The 15608-nt window shown below is 51.1% G+C and overlaps 1 protein-coding gene across 2 annotated transcripts in view; it reads left to right on the top strand.

Moving 5' to 3' along the window:
* Positions 1–15384, top strand: part of CSNK2A2 (casein kinase 2 alpha 2) — a 28290-nt gene extending 12906 nt beyond the window's left edge. The window contains exons 5-12 of one of the 2 annotated variants that reach the window (XM_075040597.1): positions 5965–6024; positions 8218–8301; positions 9460–9570; positions 9781–9882; positions 10211–10311; positions 11002–11150; positions 11352–11445; positions 14939–15384. In XM_075040597.1, the coding sequence (XP_074896698.1) occupies positions 5965–6024; positions 8218–8301; positions 9460–9570; positions 9781–9882; positions 10211–10311; positions 11002–11150; positions 11352–11428 (684 nt within the window). In that variant the 3' untranslated portion in view covers positions 11429–11445; positions 14939–15384. Of the gene's footprint in view, positions 1–5964; positions 6025–8217; positions 8302–9459; positions 9571–9780; positions 9883–10210; positions 10312–11001; positions 11151–11351; positions 12878–14938 lie in introns of those variants that run through there. The other variant, XM_075040596.1, reaches the window with a different exon arrangement.
* The last annotated feature ends 224 nt before the right edge of the window (positions 15385–15608 follow it).

Below are 15608 nucleotides of genomic sequence, written 5' to 3'. Positions count from 1 at the left end.
CAGTGCTATATATTCAGCCCAAGTTAATCCCTGTGCTGTGATGCTCTATTAACAGCAGTGAAGTTGATGGAGCAGGTGACACCAATTTGTGCTGGTATCCTTCAGACCTGGGGACTGTGGGGTGGCAGAGGCTGGAGAGCATGTCTCCCACTGCCGGTGGGCCTGGCAGCGGGGGACTGCGCAGTCTTGAATACATCTTAAGAGCTTTTCTGCTTGCCTGAGGCTGCAGTATATTCCCTGGCTCTTCTGATTTCTGGGTTGCTCCAAGTGGCATTACTCCTTCCCAAAATGGGGGCCTTCTGTCTGAGTGCAGCTACGACTGCCTGTGCTACTGAAATGCTTCTGGCTGGCAGCAGTGAGCTGATACACAAAAGAGATATATAATTAGCAACCACGCCTATTTTAATGGTATCTTTGCTTCCCCCATGTGAATCTTTACCCTAAGTCATTAAGTCAGTGGTGGAGAATTAATTGAGCAGTTGCCATTAGAAAGCCAGCAGTCATCCCCTCCTGCACTGTTCAGAGATCTCTTTTGTTCCATATTATGGGACAGTGCTTTTTTTTCTTCTTGTCTGTGCTGGAGCCTTATGTAGGTATACGCTTTGTAGGATGCAGCTTCAGCAGATACACCAAACACCCAGAGAAGGACTCTGGGTTGGTGATGATGGAAAGGAGGCAGTTTGTCAGCTGGCCCGTGGACCATCTCACCTGCAGTCCTGCACGCTGCGAGGCAGCATGTGTTGTTTCTGTCCCTCTGGGGTTGGTCTGGCGAGCTGAATCCTGCTAGGTGGGACCCTGTGCATAGCCAGAGCTGTAGCCATGCTGACAGTGGTAGTCTAGCACTGTTTAATCTCATGTAGAGACTTACTGCAGAGGCTAGTATAATAGTAACTTGCAGCAGTGTCTGCCCTGACAGCTCTGGGTGGGGAGGCAAGTGTTGCCTCCATCAAGTAAACAGCCAGGAGAGGAGTGCTATGTTGTGACCTTTCAGGGTGGGCTTGGTTTGTCTGGGATTCATTGACATCAGCTGGGCTGTTCCAGTGCTACATGTATGTTGGGAACATGCCTCTGTGCTGCTTCTGATGATCCAGGGACTCTTCATAAGGCTGATCCTGGAAGTTCTTAACTTTCTATTTAGAGATTTTATTTATTTATTTATTTTTATTTTTAATATATGGCTTGAGATAAAAAAGATTGCTAGGGCAGCAGCACACCTTGCTGAGGATCGCTTTGTATGTCTCCTAGTCAAAATGTGATTACACCACTCTGTCGTGTCCTTAGAGGAAAAAATTATCATCAAAGATGTCATCCAGTAACTGAAATAAGTTCATGAAGTGGAGCATTAAGTGGTAACTTGAGGCTGGTGGCTGATAGAGACTCTTAACTGAGAAATGCAGAGCCTGGAGTACGTGGTAGGTCAGCTGTCTCAGCCATGCTGAGAGCCGTCACAGGCGCCACTGCAGCTGGTAAGGCAACATTGGTCTGGCCACAGCAGAAGTAACAGTGCTCAGCTCTGGCTGTTGCATTAGAAACAACTATATCAGTTTGCAGCAGATATTTCTAGACTCCTAGGAGAAAGCCTGGCTCCTCAAGGAAGTCCAGATTCACAGCTGTACAAGTCCAAGACAGAAAGTATTGATGCTTTTGATGCTGATGGGTACAAGGCAGGAATAACTTGTCTGGGGAATGCAAGTGTGTCCCCCCAGGGCATGCGGTATGGCTGTCGTGTTCAGAGCTTATTTGTAACCTGAATTTCACTAGCTATGTATGGGGTGCATGGGTTATTTGAGCTACGCTCCCATGAGCTCTGCTGCCTGTTTGGGTAAGTTCTTGGGGCTGCAGCTAGCTGGCAGATTACAGAGCTGCTGCTACTCACAGGTACCTGTGGATATCCTCTTCTATACAGAGGCTCCCAAGCTGTCTCTTCCCTTGCTCCCTGTCTCTTCCCTTGGCCCTTGCCAAGCAGAAAGCACACGGAGTAGATAAGACCACTTGTGTTGGAGGTCCTGGCTTGCACTATGCCTCTATACCTGAAGCAGCCAGAGAGCACCCAGTCATTGTCCCATCTGCTCCACAGTCCTGATCTCCCCGGACAGCCAAATTCTGCTGGAGTTAAGTGCCACATGAGCTAATCCTGGTGACAGGGACCTCTTCTCTTTGTTTTGAGGTGGCTGCTGCTGATCTGCCCATCTCTACATTGACTTCTGGATTCAGCAGTACTGATGAGTACCATGCATCTCACTGGCAAATTGCCTTCAGGGTGTGTGAGGGGGTTCCCAGGGTAGCAGGAGGTTGCAGACTGCTTTACAGGATTGTGTTTTTCTCTGTCCTGTTGGCAGTAGTTGCTCACAAGCTTAGGTGTCTCCTCAGTTGCCTCCTGTCTGGCTGTTTCTTTCCTTCAACATTATCATTTTTTGCTTAACGTTAATACTTTCACCCCTTTGCCCATTCAAATGGCAGGACACTATTCATGTCCGTGCACCCGTTAAAATGGCTGCTGGGTTTCCTCAGCTCTCTGTGCACGGGCAAAAGCTGCAGTTCTGTGGGGCCTAAGCCATGGCTGTGGATGATTCCGGATCAGAAGCGCAAGCTTGTATTCCACACAGTTTGGCTATTTTTAAATGACGGTATAAACAGGAGACCTGGGTGATACCTCCCTAGAGCTGATTATGTTTTCTTAAATTACCTGGCTGGGTCCCTTCTGAAAGTGATGGCTGTGTACTCACAGGGATGATGGGTTGGAACTAGACTAAATGCATATTCTGCTGTGTGAGGATAGCTGCTTGTGTACGGGGCTAGTGTTTCTCTTCAGACCTGCTGTATTACTTGTCATCTGTGAGCACTCAAGCTACCCACAGTCATTTGCCTTAAATGATAGCTGCACTGCAGAGCCATGCAGTCAGTTGAGTAACCATCAGTGAAATTAAATGTCTTTTGCTAATTGGTTTCAAACTAGAAATGAGACGCCTGTCCTTCAACCTCTGTCAACTGTCACATATTTTGTGTAGTCCATGAGTGTACCTGGTACTGTGCCTTTCATTGCCCCAAAGAGGCAAATCCCTCAGGAAAGAAGGGGTCAAAGCCAGGTCTCCAGGAGCAGTGCTGGGTTGGGTTTGCTCTTTCATTCTTAAAACACACTAGCAGGTTTGCAGCTGAAGAAGAGGAGATGGGCAAGAACAGTGACCAATGAAAGGTTGCTTCAGGATGTTCAGCCTGTTCAGTTGTGGGGACAGTAGGCTTTTGAGTCAAATCTTCCACTTCGCCCGCACCTCGGTGAATTTTCAGGCCAAGTTGCTGTAAGGGAAGTGTGTGCATGGGTTTTATGCTTGTACATCCAGGGTTAGTTTAAAAAATAGTTGTTGCCCTGCAAAGACGATGCAGAATGCAGAAATATGAAAGATTCTCCTCCCTTGCATGTCTGCTGAGGGCAGGATGCTTTGGGAACTGTTGCCTTTTCTTTTGCTGCTGCCTGCTCTGCACCCCAAAGCAGCATCTCTCTCCTCTGACAGTTCCTTGCAGCCACCCTGTTGCTTTGCAGATGCTGCTTCCTGCACGTAGCCAGCTGTGTTGCTCACTCAAGGGAGAAGAATAAGCATTTAACTCCTGTCAGCCCCAAGGAGAGGGGAAGCATGTCTCTGCCTCCTCAGGCACTAACGTGATTAGTTTACGATTGGTTACGTGATGTATGCCAAAATATCACTGAAAGCTGGAGAGGGGTAGAGGCTGCCTTGGGGTGAGTTTGGCCTTTCCTTGTGCTCTGTATGGAGAAAGGAGACCAGCCCAGCCTCTAAGGCCTTGTGCGATCCTGAGTGCTGACAAGTAGCTGAGCAGATGTTTGAGTGGGGTCTGAGTGATCCCCACAGTGATGTTTCCGATAGTTTTACTCCAAAGAGCCAGCTGTAACAGCAGAGCATGGGACATGTCTGTAAAGGAGGTGTCTGCTTTCCCCTGCTAGGCTGGCCAAAGGGATTTGGAGCCCACTATCAAAGCCTTCTTGGAGCAGCTGCTGTGCAGGACCCACTTGCAGTGGAAACCTCTGCTCTGTCCTTCAAAGCCTTCTGTGTTCACTGGCTGCCTGCAAGTGGGGCTGAGTCCCTGCAGGGACTGTTCCCCGCAGCAAGCAGAGCCTGGGTGCTGCTAGCCACGCTGTTGGCCTTGGCACAGTGAGAGGGTCAGTGGTGCTGGGTTTCACAGACAGCTCTTCTAGGGAATTCTGTTGAAAGCTGGCTGCCCAACAGTTGCCTCTGCTGAAGGCTATGCGTCGGAGCAGTGACACCATCATGGGCTTGAGAAGAATAGCACTGGTGACCTCCGTTCCATCCCCTTACTGCTTACAGGCAGCGAGAGGCAGAGGAGTCAGGAAATGGGGAAAATGGGGTCTGGCTTTGTTCTGCCACTGCCTCTCCTGCCCTCCTCCTTCCCCAGGTGCATTGATGTTGCCAGGTGAAGTTGAACAGGGTAGTGATTCCCAGAAAGATGTTTTAAGCATCTCTGTCCCCACATAGTGTTTGTCACCTAAGCAAACCATTTAAACAAACTCCCAGAAGGGCTGAGCTGTCCTCTGCTGGCCCTGGGTTGTGCATCAGAGCCATGCACAACCAAGTCAGGAAATCTATCCCTGCTGTAGCATGTAGCTATGTCTTTTTTTGCTCCCTGCTCACTTGTCTGCTTCAGTGGGTTGCTCCGAAGTGTTAGGATCATCCCAGCTCATGAGAATACAATGCAGCTTGTCTCCCAGAGGCCGTTAAAGCTCTGCGTCTGTAAGTGACATTTGTATGTTGTCAAATGATTTCCCAGAGCAGTATTAGGGGTGGTGGGGCTGTTTGGAACTGGCCTTAAGTAAGGTAGGATCCTGAGGATCTCAGCATGGGCCTGGAGGGGATCTGGGGCCGGAGCTGCTTTCTTGGAATGTGAATTTCAATCCTTCACTCTGGGATTTTTCCTGAAGCTGCCAAGTGGTGCCTGTGATGGGCAGCTGGCTCTAGTGCTGATGCAATAAGTGATTTGACTGAGCTGTGAGATGATCCTTGTTTGTTAGAAAGGGCAGAGGGGTCTGGTCCTACTGCTGCCCTGTGAATGTCCTTCCTTGCCCTGTCCTGGCATCTTGCCTAGCTTTCCCGGGACAAGAGCACAGCCCAACGGGGTTGGGATGGCACCGCTGCCAATGACAGATATAGAGCAGAAGGCAAATTTGGGGCCAGTTGTGTCCTGCCGTGGGAGCAGCAGGATGATGAGTTCTCCAGTGATGGTGTGGGTGGCACGGTGCAGGTTAAAGTGCACCGTGGATCTTTGTCGCTTCTGCATGAGTAGCTGCAGGAGGACGCAGAGGAGAGAGGGTGTCAAACGTGTGCTGGCAACAAGCACTTCACTGAGGCTCCGAGCTGTGCTCTCCTTGGCCCCACAAACATTTCTGTGCTGTTGATTTCCATTAGCCTTTATCCTGGGATAGAGGGGAGCCTCTGTGGCTCTGAGGCTGTGTCTACCCTTTGTGCTTCTCCGACCCAGTGCTCCTTTAGGTTAATGTTTTCCTCTCCCTGCCCCACCTTGAGCACTTGGAAATGTTGCCCAGGTATTCCCACACTGCCTGCTCTTAAAGCTGCTGTGAAGTCACCGTGATGACTTTGCATGTGAACAGAGAGTCAAGATCATCTGCCAAGTCCAGCATGCTCTGAAGGGCTTGCTGCCTGTCTCCTGCTGGAAAGAAGTCATGACAGGTCTGAATGATCCCAGTAGCATTTCACAGAAGCTCTTGTGTCCTTTCTAGATTTCCTAGCATGTAGCCCTGGCAGGTCTGAGACCAGGACAGCCCTCAGGAGTGGCAGCATTCTCAGGGGATCTGGAATAAGATCAGTGATTGGAGGCAGGTGGGGTGCAGGAAACAAGACTAATCCAAATCTGGAGTATTTATTTTTGTTTCTCTTTTTCTTTTTTTTTTTTTCCCCTCCCTCCCCAAATCTGTTTCAGCAACTGTACCAGATCCTGACAGACTTTGATATTCGGTTTTATATGTATGAGCTGCTGAAGGTGAGTGGTATTGCATATGGCAGTCGAGATGGGGAGACCAGGAATGAGAGAGGCAGTAGTGGGCTCACGGGGCAGCGCTACTAAGTGGTTACTTCTCTCGTGTTCAATGCAGAATCCATGTCTCATAACCCGGGAAGGTTTGGGAACAGATCTGGTTACCTGGCTTGTTGCTGTAAGGTATTACAGCCAAACTGGGGACCTTTGGTCACCTCCAAAGAGTCTCTGATTCTCCGGGGTCTGTTCTTTTCATGAAGCGTTTGTGATTGTTAGGAGCCAGGTAGGGCTGTGCTTGGTCTCTCTCTGTCTCTAGCACCATTGGGCTGCTGTGAGGAAAATCAACTCCCTCCCAGCCAGACCCAGTACAAACACTGAGAGGCATTTGCAGGGCTGGGGAACTGGGGACTCTTTAGCACGCTAGGGAGAGTGGAAGAGAGGGATTGCCAACTCCAGGCTTTCTTCTGCTGCAGTATTCAAATGCAGCCCCAGAAGGTGACTTCTGCCCACTTGGTCTTAGACCCATGTCTCTGGGTGGGGGATGTAGGACACTTCAAGAACAAGCTGGCCAGCTTGGTACCCTGTGCTCACAGAACCCCATGGATGTGGTCTTGGGGAATGAAGCTTTCTGCTTATGCTGGTTGTTATATGTTGATATAACACTGGTATTTTCCTTTGAGACCTCCCAGCCAAAGCTTTCCCTGCCCCTCTGACAACAGGCAAGGAGTGCCCTAAATACCTCCTCTTAACTAGCCTAGCTTGCACCTCCCCATGGAAATGCTCATGGAGCCATATGGCAGATCTGTGAGATCTGCTGCGCTCCCTCTCTGGGGTCTCTGGCTGCAGGACATGGGAGGCAGCAGGGCATTAGGGAAAGCTTACAGGTTTTGGCTGATGCCAGGGCTGTTCTGTGCTGAACTGCTGGAGCAGCAGCTTGGCTGTGTCAGGTCCTAGCAGGCTCTCAGGACTTCTGGGCTGGCACTTTGCAGGTCCCCTGCCTCTGGAAATGAGTGGGACAGGCTAGGGAAAGTCCTTTGTGCTCCAGGACTTGGTGACTGCAAGAGACTTCCTGAAATAGATCTAGTGGGCTTGAGGGAGGCTTTCTTCTCTGCACCCCCAAGCTTGCTGCACCTGTCTGCAAGGGAAGGACCTTCCTACTGAAAGGTGGAGGGAGCCTGAGGCAGCCCAGGATTAGGGTGGGAGGAGTGAAGAGGTTTAGATGATCCAGCCTTGGGACAAGCAAGACACTAGGACAGCATCATCCCTGGAAGCAGTTTGTCAAACCTGTTATAGATCTCCTGTACTGGAGATCCCAGGACCATCATTTGCTGTGGCTCCTGTTGGTTGTGAGGCCATGTGTCATTGCAGGGATGTTCCCTGAGGTCTTGCTGTGATGGAAGCTGTTGCCTCCTATGCTTCCTGCTGCGGCAGGGTCCCAAGGGCAGTGTTACTTCCCTGGCACTGATGTTTTGGACATTGAATGACTGCAGGCTGTACCCTCCTTCTGTGCTGCTGGAGATCTCAGAGCATCTGATAGATGTTGATGGATGGATCTCCCTCCCCCTTGGAGATGAGAAAACAACATTCTCACCCTCTTGCTCAAGGGAACAGCTGCGTGGGGGGGCGAGTGGTGCAAGGTCACGGAGCTGGAGAGCTTATATGTGCTCCTGCCTTCAAGCTTTAAGCAGCATCGTCCTCCCTTGTGTGCTATGACTTGCCTTTTGTAAGTGCGGGTTTGGCTTAAATGAGCAGGGCAGAGGTGACTTTCTAGCTTAAGTGTGTTCTGGGACACAGGGGGAAAGCTGCACTGGAAGGCCATAAAAACTGTATGCATGCAAGAATCATCCCCTCCTGGGGAAGAGACTGTGACCTAGGAAGCACAGGGCTACCCAGGTTGGAGCACTGGGCTTGCCACCAGGTGGGACGCCTCTCTGCATCATGTTCTTCAAAGACTGTGCAGGGAACATGGTTCCAGGACCTGTGGCTGCAGTAGAACACGAGATCAATACAGTCTTCTTGCCAGCTTGTCACTTCATCACATGCAGCATAAGAGCTGAAAATGCCAGTTTCTTGTGCCAGGGTTGCAGCACCTCCTCATGAGTGGGGCACTCTTGCTCCTGGCTGAGAACTGTCTGTTATATTGTTAATGCTGTGCCTGTGGTTACAGACATGTCTAATGTATGTGCATGTGTCTGCCAGGCCCTGGATTACTGTCACAGCATGGGGATCATGCACAGGGACGTCAAACCCCACAACGTCATGATAGACCACCAACAGAAAAAGGTACTGTGGCACCAGGGCTTAGAAGCAGGGTTTTTCCAGGGAAACTTGAAACTCTGCCACCTCTGTACCCATATAGTGGGCAGCTGTACTTACCCCTTTAACTTTTCTTTACTGGCTCCCCTCCACTTGTGCCCGCATCAGGAGATGGCCAAAGTCCCACTGGGGAGCACTGCAGTGAGAGTCCAAGGCTTGGAGGTTGCTTTTCCCACCAGCCAACCATGCTGGGTTTCTTTGCTGAGAGGAGCAGGTCTGGGCCATTAACCTCCACCTGGGGAGGTGTGGCAGTAGGGTGCAAAGGCCCTGGGCAGAGGAAGGGTGGCCTTATCCGAAATACAGGTGGATATTTTTTTCCTAGGGAACATAAGCTCCTCCTGTAGTATGGTCTGCTTGTCCCACAGTGCCTTCCTCACTTCTGGGGCGTGCTAGTTAGATCACAGGAAACGTTTGTACCGGCTTGCTACCATGGAAATGGACAGCACAGGGAGCTTCCTCACCCCATCATGGTACTTGTACCTCATCGGGTGCTGTGTGTACCTGTCTCCCCAGGGACCTGGGATTTGCAGCAGTGAATTAGTTGCTGGTCCACAGGTCCCTCCCTGTCAATCAGCGGTGGCTGTACAGGCAAGGCAAGGTTTATAAGGAGGGGGAAATCTCTTACTAGACCCGCTGTCCTTCAGTAACATGGCAGGTCGTCCATCCCTGCAGGTGCGGAGGAGATGGTCTGCCTTGCAGGATGTGATGGGTCTCTCTCCTACCTCATTTTCTGCTCTCAGCCCCCAGTTAAAATCAACACTGCCTTTGGCCCAGTCCCTCTAAACAGCAGGATAAGACAGCTGGCTTTTGCCTGTTCCCTAGTATGCAATGACTTGTCTGCTGTGGCTGGTTGTGCTGGTAAGGAGCCAGTTGCCCAGCAGTAACAGTGTGCTCTGAGGAGGCAGAGGAGCTCTCTAAGCTGGGCTTTGCCCCACCAGCTGGTGATAGGGGGAAGGGAAGAGCCTGACCAGAGCACTGCTGAGAGCATCTGCTGTCCTCAGAGTGCCTTCCTGCATGCCAGGCTCCATGCTTGCATCACAGGGTTGAGACGTTTGGCCAACGTGGCTTCACCTAACCGGCTCATACTGAGGCTTCTGACTCTGTGTCTCTTTATCACATGTTCAGCTGCGGCTCATAGACTGGGGTCTGGCCGAATTCTACCATCCAGCTCAGGAATACAATGTCCGTGTGGCCTCTAGGTACTTCAAAGGACCGGAGCTCCTTGTGGACTACCAAGTAAGAGTCTGCCGCCTCCTTGCTAACCAGTGATACCACTTGTGGTTGCACTTTGGCCACCTTTGGGTTGTCTGGTTTTGCCTGCCAGGACATTGCCTGGGTTGGAAAGAGGCTGGCTGTGATGTGAAAAGGCTGAGATTGCCTGTGCGGTTGGGGAACCCGGTCGTGGTGAGCATGCCTTTTTTGACAGCTTCTCCTTTTTCCCCTCAGATGTATGACTACAGCTTAGACATGTGGAGTTTAGGCTGTATGCTGGCAAGCATGATCTTCCGAAAGGAGCCTTTCTTCCATGGCCAGGACAATTATGACCAAGTAAAGACTTTGCTACCTGGCTTATTTCATGAGATGTTTGTCACCACCTCATCTCTGTGTGTATAATGGGGAGGTTCTGGGGATTGGACCACCAGGCTGGGAGGGTGGTCCAACTTGCTACATGCTTAGTTAAGCCATCTGGGATTATGCTTCACTGCCTTGTGTAGGAGACTTGTTTTCTGCACATGTTGCAAAAACAAGTTTCAAGGGAGATATTCCTTCCACCTGGGATGTTTCCAGAAGGAGACCTCTTAGATTTGGGCAGCTCTGCCTGTGCAAAAGTGTTGGCCTGCTCTTCTGCTGTCTCTCAACATGCCTTTTGTTCCAGCTGGTTCGCATCGCAAAGGTCCTGGGCACAGATGAGCTGTATGGGTATCTCAAGAAGTACCACATAGAACTGGACCCGCACTTCAATGATATCCTGGGCCAGTAAGTGGAGAAGTGAAAAGCTCCCTTTTTTCCTTGTAACACAGAGAGGGAGATAAACTGATGTCCATCCCCTTGAAGGACTCTAAGCAAAGGCCTGCTTTGATCTTCTGGGTTGCAATGCTGCTTGCAGGCCTCCTGTCTGGCTGCTCATGTCATCTCAGGAGGTCACTGAAGTGCAGGCTCTTTCCTTTTGCCTCTCCCATGATCCACGAGCCATCCCCTGCTCCTTCCTTCTCATGCTTGTTGACATCCTAGAAGTGCAGATGTAGACACTGGAGTTGAGTGTGGCCTGAGGGGCTCAAAATCTCGCAGCTGAGATTTCTGAAGAGGAAGAGAGGTGGATGGGATAGTGAGGACAGCTTTTGTGAGGCTGGCTGGCAAGCCAGAGCACTTCTGATCCCAAGGGTGTCACCCTGCCTGCTGCATGCTGTTGTCTAGTCCCTGTAGACAGAAGGGAATGTGCAATATTGTGCCTTTCCCAGGCATAGGACATTCACACAATTGTGTACCTAAAGAAGAGGGTTTTCCTCCTTCAGTAAGTGCTTGCTGAGCAGTAGCTTGTGCAAAGAAGAGCTGTAGGCAGTGTCTGTCGCAGCCATCTCTTCTCAGAAGTGGATAGTGATTCCTCCAGGACCTCTGGGTACTGCTCTGCTGGTGAGAGCTGGGCAGTGACAGCTGGTCCCTTTGCAGGCATTCCCGGAAGCGCTGGGAGAACTTCATCCACAGTGAGAACAGACACCTGGTCAGTCCTGAAGTCCTAGACCTCCTGGACAAGCTCCTGCGATATGACCATCAACAGAGGCTGACCGCCAAGGAGGCGATGGAGCACCCCTATTTCTGTGAGTCTGTGGAGAAGCTGGGGCCAGCTGGGATGGAGAGGAGTCTTGGGTTATGGGGGCAAATTTCGGCTCCCCATTCTGCAAAAGCTTTAGCAGCTCTCTGGGTTTTGAGGGCAGTTTCTCTAGAAGGGTTTGCCAGGGTGGAGCTTCCGCTTCATTAAATGCTGTTTCCCCTTCCTGCCTGATCTGTGTCTCCTGCAGATCCAGTGGTGAAGGAGCAGTCCCAGCCCAGCTCAGAAAATGCTGTGCTCTCCAGTGGCCTGACAACAGCACGATGAAGACTGGAAAACGACGGGTAATTCAAGATGTTTACAAATAAAAGCAAAACCTTCGGTCACACAGTGAAGGGAAAAGAACCAAGGACCCCCCCCCCCCCTCCTTCCCCTCCCCTTTATACTCGGCAGAAATCTAACCTTGGGGGGGGTCATACACCTCAGTTCCTCTCTGGTGGTTGTGGTTAATGTAACTCTAACCCTGTGGTACCAAAGCCCTGGGCAAATGGTCTTGCAAGAGCTAAACATGTAGTGATATCCCCAGGGCTCAACACAACTGATTCTGGTTCACATCTCTATGGATCCTTCTCTTCCTTCTCAGTCCAGCCTTCCCCACCACACCAGTGGGGACAAATTGGTTGTTCCACCATCAGCCCTTAGCATGCCTCTTTTTAAACATGCCTTTCTGACTTGTAGACTCTGGATGAACCAAATTCAGGCTGGGGGTCAGCAGCTGCAACTCTGTTTTGAGGTCCAAGTCCTACTGCTCACTCTGGGCTTGAATTTGGCCCTTGAATTCCAGTTTCAATTGCAAATGCCGGGGCGGTTGGGGGGAGGGGGGAGGTTCAACAAAAAGCAGCCTGCAAACCCAGCAGCATCTCAGGATTGGTTTGGAGCATTAAAACGAAGGTACTGATCCGAGTTGCTGGGGAGAAGTGAAATTCCCCCCTCCAGCTGTGTTTGACAAAGGCTCGCTCTGAGAAGAAACTCAATAGACCTGCTTTGGAAACTTGTGAATGTGAGGGCTGCTCTTGTGGCAGGACAGGGGAGGGACTATCCAGACTTTCCCACCAAGCTCAGGAAAGTCAGTGTTGCAAGACTTCTTGTGATAGGTGTGCAACCACGTACCTCATGACGTGGCTCCCATGAGAATTCGTGCCAGACGCAGACTTGTGCCAGAGCACAGCTCTGGAGCGGTTCAATCCAGCACCGCAGGATGGAGGAGTGGAGAGGAGGCCAGGGAGGAGAGCACAGGGAGGGGGAAGGATCAGCAAACAGCAGTGTGGTCTGTCGGGGAGGGGGCTGTGCAGCTACTGATCCAGGACTTGGGATCCCACGCAGTGTTTTAACAAAGTCAGCCAGTTGTTGAATTCTGGGGTGCCGATCCTGTTGTGGGGGGTGGGGGGTTCGTCTTGCGGGTTCTTTCATCAGATCCCTCGATGGCTTTATAGCCCCACAATTCACAGTTGCCTCCTCTACTTGTTCTGTGTGTAACTTCATCAAGTGGTTCTGGTGACACTCAAACCTAGAAGCTGGAGATAGTGTTTTCCCACCAGCACCTAAACACAGAATTTCCTTCTGCGGCATTGTCGAAATAGTTAATTTTTTATAAGGTTGCAATGTTTCTATTTGAAACATCTGTTTACATTCCATATTCCAATAAAGTTCTATTGGCATCGATAGCAGGTCAATCCATTTGTATAATTCACTGAAACCAATAAATATCTATACGTCTGAATGTCTGCCGTCTCAAATCTATGGGATAGCCAGAAAGAGTGAGAGCTGAAGGCATTGCCTCCTCGAGGATGTCAGGTTGGCTCTTCTGGCCCCTCTTGTCCGAGTATTTTGGGATCTCGTAGTCTTTGGTTGCAGATCTTTATGCTGTCAGCCCTGAGAGTTTCACTGTGGCAGATTGTCTCTGCTTCCACGGGGCTGCAGAGGAGGTGCAAGGTTTTGGGTACAGCGTGGGAGTTGGCTGTTGTGGTACAGTGGACTCAAACAGCTGGTGCCCGTCGTACTGGTCTCTGTTATGTGGCTGGTCAGACACAAAGTCACCCATGCATGGCTGGAAGTTGGGGATTCTCCATGTGTGTACCCCCATGCTTGTCTCCTCTCAGCCTGGGTGGATGGCTTTTTCTAAAGATGTGCTGAGCAGAGAGTAGCTCTTCTTTCCTCGCACCCTGGGATGCAACCGGTGCATGAGCTCAGTTACCAGTGTCTGGGCTGAGGAGCTGTCGTCTGTGGTGTGGCTACTGTGCCACAGGGCCCTCGCTAACATTAACTCTCCTGTAGATGCTGCTGAAGGCTTTGGCGAGGGTTGCCAGCCCTTTGTCCTTTCATCTGCCTGACCTACAGGCTGCCCTGGCCCGAGAAGTGGGGGGGAGGTCTCTTATGCTCTTAAGCTGTGCTAATACCAGCAGGGTTGGTTTGGGGTTTTAATATAAATTTCTGAACTGATTTAAAACATGTATTGAATTGCTCCATTGAGAAAAGGCAGGAGCGAATGTTTCTCATGGCCTGTCCAAGTTGCTATGGGGGAAACTTGGCTGTTTTCCAGCTCTTGTGTATTGGCATTCCCAGCTTCTGGAGAGCCAAGGCAGAAGAGGCGTGGGGCAGAAGAACAAGTTCAATGTGGGAATTCTGATAGGTGAAAAACATTGATTGTTGTATATGTGTGCTTGACAGTGTCCAAACCTGATGGCAGGGTTTCAAGGTGGTGCTTTGGGAAGTATCAGTTCTGTAAACCTGAGTCAGAAATTCTTTCCTGGTACCCTCAAGCAGAGGAAGAGAGACGCTTTTCCCAGCAAGTGAAATGGGTAAATGGCTTTCCCTGGTTGCAGTAACCAGAGAGGCTGGAACAACCTGCCCTGTATCTCCCCACATCCCTACCCCAGCTCTAGGGTAGGATGAGCTGTGACAGATTGATCCCGGAGGGAAACACGGCAGCTGAGGAAGTGTAGCCTGGGAGCAAGAAGGGTGTGGAGTCTCCTGATTCCGGGGTAGTGTGGATGCTTGGCTGCAGCTTGGGCCAGTTCCTCTCTGCACCCATCAGCCCTTCCAGTGCTCAGAGCAGGAAACCCTGCTCTCCTCTGGACCTTAGCAAAGCATCATCCTGCCTGTAGGGACAGCCAGGAGCTGGAGAAGACAGTGTCTTGTCCTTAGGAAGGAAGAGTCTGGGGAACACGCATTTTCATATGCTTTCTCCTGGAGAAAGTTGGGAGGGTCCTGGTGCATGTCTTGGCCTTTCAGGTGGCCCGGGCCCAGCTTTCTAGCAGAGGTAAAGCGCAGGTTTGGCCGAGTCCCTTGTAAGAGGAAAGGCTCAAAACCAGAACCACGGCAGCCATTGAGGGATGCAGTAGGAGAGGGATGTGGTAAGCAACTTCCCCAGCTTGTCCGTGCCTGTTGAAAGTGTGCTGTGGCATGACGGGAGCCTTTAGCAGGACTAGAGGAGATGTTTGCGGCAGTGGAGGGAGACTTAACACAGGAGAAAAAAGTCCAAACTTCTGTCTGGCTGCCTGGAAAAGTGCTGCTTTGCTGGACTGTGTCTCTCCCTTGCCTCGCTCAGCCCTGCCTTCCCCTCTCACCCTGCCACCCCTTCCAAAGCAGGCTGAGGATCACCCCCTGTCCCCACAGCCAGAGGCGCATGGAGGGTGCAGCCAGGCCTGGCTGGGAGTGGGGTGGCAGGACGTGGGGCAGCATGCCCAGCCATCTCCTCGTCACCTGGGGCTGGAGGAGCTGTGTATCGAGCTGGCGGTGCCCCATGACGCTCACTTCCCTCCTCCCATCTCTCCTCAGGTCCGATGCTGTTGCTACCAATTTTCCATAAGCAGAATGAGAACCAAATCAAACGTCCTATCAGCGCGTGTAGAGTGACGGCGGGCAGACTGCGCAGCGTGGGCAGGGCTGAGAGTGGGGCAGCGCTCCTGGCTGGATGGCACTCGCCTCTTTATGACCACAGCCCTTCCCTCCGAGTGTTAAAGGTTCTTCTGCCTTTGGTTCCTTGTTAAGCTCTTCCTGACCCAGAAAGTGTGGAAATGTGAAGGGTGTGCAAAACAGTTGTTGGTTAGTTGTTCCTTCCCCCGTTCTGGCTCTTCCCCCCCAACCTCTGACGGACCACGGTTAGCCAGCTTGCGCCTGTCTCTGCCAGAGCACGGGCATGGCAGGGGGTATACTAACATGATGGACAGTTCTATATTATAATTAAAAGAATTCTATATTGTTGAATAAAAGTTTTAAAAGAAGTATATGAAGAAGAGTATTCAGTGGGAGGGGAGCTATGGAGCAGGACCAGCCACACTGGAGTATGCTGGCAGTGTAAGCTGTGCTCTGCTAGGACAAGCTGGGCGAGGAGAGCAGGAGGAACTAGTTGTACGAAATCACTGTGGGCAGAGGCAAAGGAGCCACTTGTCACCTTTGGAGGTGTCCCTCCTTAGGCCCCCATACTCTTCTGGAGATGCCTGCCTGG

This window comes from Buteo buteo, chromosome 11, assembly GCF_964188355.1.
Source record: "Buteo buteo chromosome 11, bButBut1.hap1.1, whole genome shotgun sequence".
Classification (NCBI taxonomy): domain Eukaryota; kingdom Metazoa; phylum Chordata; class Aves; order Accipitriformes; family Accipitridae; genus Buteo; species Buteo buteo.
The sequence above is the reverse complement of the archived record's forward strand: the minus strand, read 5'-3'. Positions and strand labels throughout refer to the sequence as shown.